Source organism: Syngnathus scovelli, chromosome 13 (assembly GCF_024217435.2).
Source record: "Syngnathus scovelli strain Florida chromosome 13, RoL_Ssco_1.2, whole genome shotgun sequence".
NCBI classification, from domain to species: Eukaryota; Metazoa; Chordata; class Actinopteri; order Syngnathiformes; family Syngnathidae; genus Syngnathus; species Syngnathus scovelli.
The window spans coordinates 4905764-4912300 of record NC_090859.1 but is presented as its reverse complement, the minus strand read 5'-3'; the positions used below and the strand labels follow the sequence as shown (position 1 = coordinate 4912300).

Sequence of the window (6537 nt, the reverse complement as noted above, 5' to 3'; positions counted from 1 at the left end):
CAAAGCTGCTTACAAGTGATGAGTGGTGTGCAAAGCTGGCATACCTGGCTGATATATTCCATCATCTGAATGAATTTAACACACAGATGCAAGGAAGAAATGAAAATCTGCTTATAAGCACTGATAAAATGAACGGATTATGTTTAAAGTTGCAGTTCTGGCAACATATGCAGCGTGGCAGCCTTGAGATGTTCCCACTCACCGTAAAGCTGCATGATGGCAACACTGCTGCAATGTGCGAGGTGATTGGCACACATTTGAAAACTCTTGAGGAGACATTGTCATTTTATTTCCATTCAGCCTTCACAGAATGCTTTGACTGGGTTAGAGAACCATACAGCTCAGCATCCGTTGCTGGAAAGGACATGACTTTAAAGGAGCAAGAGGAACTTATTGAACTGAAACAAGATCGTAGTTTAAAGCTAAAATTTGCTGATGTTCCTTTGGACAGTTTATGGTTATCTGTTGCCAAGGAGTTCCCCATTCTGGCAATCAAAGCTATTTTGACATTGCTCCCATTTTCAACCACATATCTGTGTGAGCTGAGCTTCTCAAGCTTGACTGCGATAAAAACTAAAAATAGAGAGAGACAGAGAGCTCTTGAGCAAGAGCTTCGTGTGTGTCTTTCTACCATTCCTGCCAGGATATCCATTTTGTGTTCCTCGAAACAGGCCCAGGTTTCACACTAAGTGAGGGTATAAATACATTAAAAAACATATTAACAATATATAATGTGCCCAAGATTTTGTTAATGTAAAAAATGTGCCGCGCCTCAAAAAAGGTTGAAAATCACTGATCTACTGAAAGTTTTGTGTCTGTGTCATGGAAATTAACTGAGCTCTGTGTGCCGTGTCTGTGCTCTGATTGAGCAACTATGTTTGTATAAATTAATAAGAGTATTTACACATTGATTGACATAAAAAGTATATAAATTAATAGGAATATTTACACATTGATTGAAATGATAGAGTAACTTGTATGAACTAATAAGAGTATGTACACATTACTGTTGCTCTCTCTTCAATAACCGCATCCACCAGGTGTGGAAGCACACATGCTAATTTCAAAACACAGCACTCATTCCATCAGGCTGCTCTGGTCCAGAATTGGTTCCACCCTGGAAGAGATAGAACGCCTTTCTTTAAAAAATCTGCAAAGCGGTCGAATGATGGCGAGGAGGAAAGTGAAGCAAAGAAAAGAAAGCCTGAATTGAGTGGAAGTGTAGAGGGTGAAGATGAAAGTTTAAACGAAAACATAAAACAAATATAAAAAATAAATAAGCTAAGTTAGGTTTAAGTTAATGTTATGTAAAGTTGGATAAAAAAACTGAAACATAGTAAAGATATATATGAAATGTAAAAAAACCAACAAGCTAAGTTAGTTTAAAGTTTACATACTCTAAATTACGGAACGTATGTATCTCTATGTGTCTCTAAGGTACATCCATCCATTTTCTATACCGCTTGTTCCCACGGGGGTCGAGGGCATGCTGGAGCCTATGACAATAAAACCCTCTTTTTATTGATTATTTCCTTGTAATGTATTTCTCTTTACATCTCTCTGATATAATGCATTTGTTTTATTGCTATGAGTTATTACCAATTATCAACATCCCAGTTTTATCTGGGTTAAAACGAAGGAAATTGAGAGTGTTGTGTAAGTTTCTGGATATGTGTGCATTTGCTTTCATGAAAGCCTGACTGCGTGTAGCAGGAAAACAAATGAGTTGCTTCTGCGTACTGCAATCACTCACTTGTTCCGCAGACATCGCGAGAACGACCGCTATGCGGCAGCACTTCTCAATATCAGTGTTAGAAACGGAAGTTGTCTTCATATTATCGAGGAAGATTCGCCCGGGAACTTTGACGCTGTCGTAGACGCTTCAACTTTATCTTAGATCTTATATATGCCCCGTTGGTGAGTTGCGGTTTGTCTTTGTGATTTTTTAGTCGTAAAGTGTCACGAGGTTTGGGTTTAAATAAGCGTCAATGTCGGTTTAATGACTTTCTATCGTTTCTCTGAATGCGTCAACCTTAGGCACAACGCCAATATACTTATCAGCACACTAGTACAGTAATAGTAGTATAAATCCGAGTAGTGTCGTCTTTCATTGAACATTTACTAATCTGTTTGTTTGCGGTTAAAAGCTCGGCTCTGGGTTGTAGGTTTGCATGGACATTTTCCAATGTATCATTTACATGTCCAACCAAGCATATTGTTCTTACGTTGGCGATCAGTCCTCTTTTCGAGCTGTCTTGAAATTCGTGTGTGCGCGCGCCCACGCGCAGGTGTGGGTGTGGTCAGTCGGTGGTCCCGCTGTCATGGAGGGCCGATACGCTCACCTGCTGCAGCCTATCAGGGAGCTAATCAAAAACTGGGACATGGACCTGGCGGCGGAGCTCAACGACTACCTGGAAGAGGTCGAAAACGTTTGACTGCAAGCCAACGAAACAAAAAAGCACAATGTGGTTCTAAAGGTCTGTGTTTCAGCTGGACGATATGTGCATTACGCTGGACGAAGGGGAAACCCAACTCAACTTTGCGGAGGCGGCGCTGCTGATTCAAGGTTCTGCCTGCATCTACAGCAAGAAGGTAAACAGAAAGTTGGAGATGTTTGATTTAAAATGTCCACCCAGGCTCCAACTTTTCTTCAGAGTGTTCTTTAATGAGAAAGACCAGCAAGCATTCGGTTAAGAAATCTTCTTGCAGAAATCAAGCCTGACCAATCGGCCGTTATGACACTTCTGCTAAAAATTCTGCAATCGCATGTAGCAGACAATACTGGACGTCAACTCTGTCTTTTCCTTGTATACGCTGGTCAATTGGATTCATTTATATTTGCGGTGCTGGAGAGTCAGCAATCCAGTTCTCTTTGTTGAAGTTTGTATGTTCAAATCAACCTCACTTACAGTCTCTCCATCACTACAGACTGTTAGAGACCACCAATATAGTGTAGTTGCAAATCCAACTAACCAGCGTATCGGCGTATGCATTGGCAAGGAAGACGGAGTTGACATTCAGTCTGGTGCGCCGCATGGGATTGTGGGATTTTTAGCAAATGTCCGCCGTCTCACTCGCTCTTGGACAAGGAAATGAACAATTTGCGCTATCCTGTATGTGACTCAACTCTGATGCTGATGATGTGGTTGCAGGTGGAGATGCTGCATAATCTGGTCTTTCAAACATTGGACTACATTCGAGACAGAAAGAACAAGTAAGCAACACATCAAGTCTGCCTTTCTCTGATTGTTTTGCTTTTGTTTGTTTTCTACATTCTGGTGACAGGCAAAGCAAAGAAGCGGTTGGGCGTGATGATGTCGGCACAGCAGTGGGGCACGGGCACAATGATGACAGCGACGACGATGACGTAAGAAGTGCACCGCACGAATGCCAACAACTGCATCTAGTTTCTTACCTGCTGTCGTCGTTGCAGTTTTGCGAACTGGACATTAAAACAACTGACTGGGTGGACAAGCCGGAAGCCAGCGCGGTCAGAACACGCGCACACACGCGCTAACACACACACACGCATCTACAGTACATGAACATATACAAAGACAACCTGTACAGAAAGCCAACTGGGCACAAATGGCAGATGCACGCACACACCCCTGTGGTTTTTCTGTGAGCTGTCAGTCAAAGTAGCTGTTGGTGTTATTGTAGCGCGTGAAGGTGGTTCCTCTCCCTCCGGTGTCTCTGATTCCTCCTGAAAGTCGAGACAAGCACAAGTATCCTCTCATCAGGTGGGCCAGCAAGTCTTAACCTCACAACAATACATGGGCTCCAGGTCTTAATATGCATATGTTGCTGCCAGTGCCAAAGGTGAGGTGGTGTGTAGCCAAAAGGACTTTCGCATCAATATTTTCCTGCCAGGACATGAGGACTTGATCGATCTGATGCTGCCCTCTGCCACGAGTACGCCTCGCCAGGATGCTGGTAGCACGCGCACACACACACACGCACACACACACACACACTTATTTACATAACCTTGGATGTTTCTCCATCCCATGTACAATTGTACATGTTCCGTGACTGGTGATTACAAAGTCATGGCCGACGATCACGAGAGCATGGTTGACCTCCCCGAGCAGAGCTTTCTTCCTGCCGCCGCAGTGGAAGTGCAACAGGAAGTAGATGAGTACATCAACAGGCAGCAGGTTGGCCCGCATGTAGTGCCGGCGTGTGTGTGTTTTGTTTTTTACTCTGTGTGGCATGTTGTGTTCAGGCTCCAAGTCGAGAACAGCAGCAGGTTGTGTCCAAGGATGCGGCGGCGCGCCCTGCTGTATGGTGCCCAAACCCCACCCTCCCTGTTTTCAACGTTCTGTTTCAACACAACTTGTGGCCACTTCATGACCCGTACGCCACACTGGGAGCGGACACACCTTTCCAGCCAGGTATGCCTTCAATGGGGTGGGGATGGGGGTATTCAGCTCAGTTCAGAGGTGGACTTGACCACTCCGATGCTGGCTGCAGGAAAGAACTTCAAGGTTCCGTCCGGTTTGGACGACAAAGGCAAGAGGAAGCGTCAGGCTGCGTCGCCCCTTCAGGACTTCAGGACCTGGTTCAAACAAATATGTCAGACTCGGGCACCTTCTGGAGGCTTCGACTGTCATCGTTTGCCTTTTCATTACATCAATGCTGCTACTTCTTCTTGCAGATGACCTTCCAGAACGCAAGCTCAGAGAAGGACCCGCCTGCATCGGTACCGCTGATGCGCTAACATGGCAGTTTAGCTTCAAGTCACATCAAATCTGAACAAGGAGCCGTTGTTTTACCGCAGACCTCGGCTACATTCATCGCCTCAGAAGAAAGCTGAGTCGTTTCAAGAGAACCAACAAGGAAGAAGTTGAAGATCATGCTTTAGAGGAGGACCTTCTGGAGCCTGAGGAAGCAGAAACCCAAGAAAAGCGCCAGGATCCTATGGATGGACTCGGGGAGCGCGACCTTCTGGGTAACATGCGCAAGCACTCACACATGCACATACGCACACCTGAGCGGTACGTCATGTACATGTGTGTATAGATGCAGATGAAGACAACATGGAGCAGGAAGCGTTTGCGGCAGGAGATGACGTGTCTGGAGGTGAGTTGAAAGGACCGATGGATGGATTCCTGACTTGGTGACTTGCAAACGTTGGCTTGCAGAAGATGAGCTGACTTACGAGGAGTTGGTCAAGCTGCGAGTGGTAAGTGATGATGCCTCCCCTCGCCTCCCACGAAATGAGATAGTGTCACGTGCGTGCATGCGTGTTTAGGAGCAGATGATGGGGAACTGTCGAGAATACACACAAGAGACTGCCTTGTCCCACCGCGTCCAAAAGTGGGAGGGGCAGATCCGTCCCAAGCTCCTTTGGCAGGTCAGCCGCCTTTTCTTCCTCCTCCTCCTCCTCCTCCTCCCCCTACTGCTGCTACTGCTACTACTCTTCCCACTCCTTTCCCCACCTGACGCCATTCCCCCTGATAGGAGGCGCGTGCACCGTTAGACATCCATGAGTACAGTAGCAAGATTGTGTCAGCATTGGGCGGCATAGGTCGGCGTCTTGCCTTCTCGTCCATTGTGCACGGCTTGGACAGCACTGAAACCTGCAGGTTCCTGCTGGCCTCCCTTCACCTGGTAAGTGGTACGCCGTCACTGTGACATCACATTGACCTCACCGTGTGTCTTATAGGCCAACGAGTACACGGTGGACATCGACAGCGCGGGAAGTTTGGAGGAGAGCGTAGACTCAATGGGCTTGACGCTGCTCAGTGGGCTTCCGAAATAAATAAATAAACTACTTTAATCGTCACCTGGATACTATGTTGAACTCTAAACTGCCCAAGTCCTCGCTCATTTCAGCCTAAAAGCAGACTGCGTCAACAACTTTGAATTTGCAAAAAAGCAAATGTCAGTTTTGATGATTTTTCTCATGGGCTTTGTGCAGAAAACGAATTGTCAGCAATTGTCAGTAAATTATGTTTGTGCATTTTATGCATTCTTACTGGAAAACCTTTGTTCACAATAGAGCAATGTAAACGTGTTGTGTTTCCGTATGTTGGTGACTGGTGAAAGGAAATAGACGTGACGGCACTTCAGCTGCAGCTAGGGATATGCTGAAGTGGTCATAGAGATGTCCATGCAGATTTTGGTGCCAATTGATGACTGTTTTTGTTTATTTTAAGCAATAGCATCCAGCTCAGTGGCCTAGTAGTAGAGTGTCCGCCCTGAGACTGGAAGGTTGTGGGTTCAAACCCTGGCCGGGTCATACCAAAGACTATAAAAATGGGACCCATTGCCTCCCTGCTTGGCACTCAGCATTAAGGGTTGGAATTGGGGGGTTAGATCACCAAATGATTCCCGAGCGCGGCACCGCAGCTGCTCACTGCTCCCCTCTCCCCCAGGGGATGGATCAAAATCACATGGGGATGGGTTAAATGCAGAGGACAAATTTCACCACACCCAGATGTGTGTGTGTGACGATGATCATTGGGACTTTAACTTTAGCATTTACAATGAATTCCAATGCAATGGAGATGTTGTGATCTCTTCCTTCCA

At 45.9% G+C, this 6537-nt stretch overlaps 1 protein-coding gene across 2 annotated transcripts; it reads left to right on the top strand.

The window, feature by feature from the left end:
* The first annotated feature begins 1783 nt into the window (after positions 1–1783).
* On the top strand, positions 1784–5973 carry ncaph2 (non-SMC condensin II complex, subunit H2). Of its 2 annotated transcripts, none has more exons than XM_049738490.1 (18): positions 1784–1917; positions 2289–2420; positions 2491–2592; positions 3153–3214; positions 3286–3367; positions 3434–3490; positions 3664–3743; positions 3815–3915; positions 4051–4160; positions 4229–4397; positions 4477–4578; positions 4661–4705; positions 4784–4954; positions 5026–5085; positions 5148–5188; positions 5258–5359; positions 5467–5616; positions 5672–5973. In XM_049738490.1, the coding sequence occupies exons 2-18, from the start codon at positions 2322–2324 to the stop codon at positions 5765–5767; spliced, it is 1629 nt and encodes a 542-aa protein (XP_049594447.1). In that variant the 5' UTR covers positions 1784–1917; positions 2289–2321; the 3' UTR covers positions 5768–5973. The 2 variants fall into 2 exon arrangements, with proteins under 2 accessions (XP_049594447.1, XP_049594446.1); XM_049738489.1 differs by having other exon boundaries at positions 3815–3936.
* The last annotated feature ends 564 nt before the right edge of the window (positions 5974–6537 follow it).

Coding starts and splice junctions, on each gene's coding strand:
- ncaph2 (XM_049738489.1), top strand. CDS start 2,322: ATGGAGGGCCGATACGCTCACCTGCTGCAGCCTATCAGGGAGCTAATC. Junction 4,161..4,228: donor AGTACATCAACAGGCAGCAG/GTTGGCCCGCAT, acceptor TGTTGTGTTCAG/GCTCCAAGTCGAGAACAGCA. Junction 4,955..5,025: donor CGGGGAGCGCGACCTTCTGG/GTAACATGCGCA, acceptor ATGTGTGTATAG/ATGCAGATGAAGACAACATG.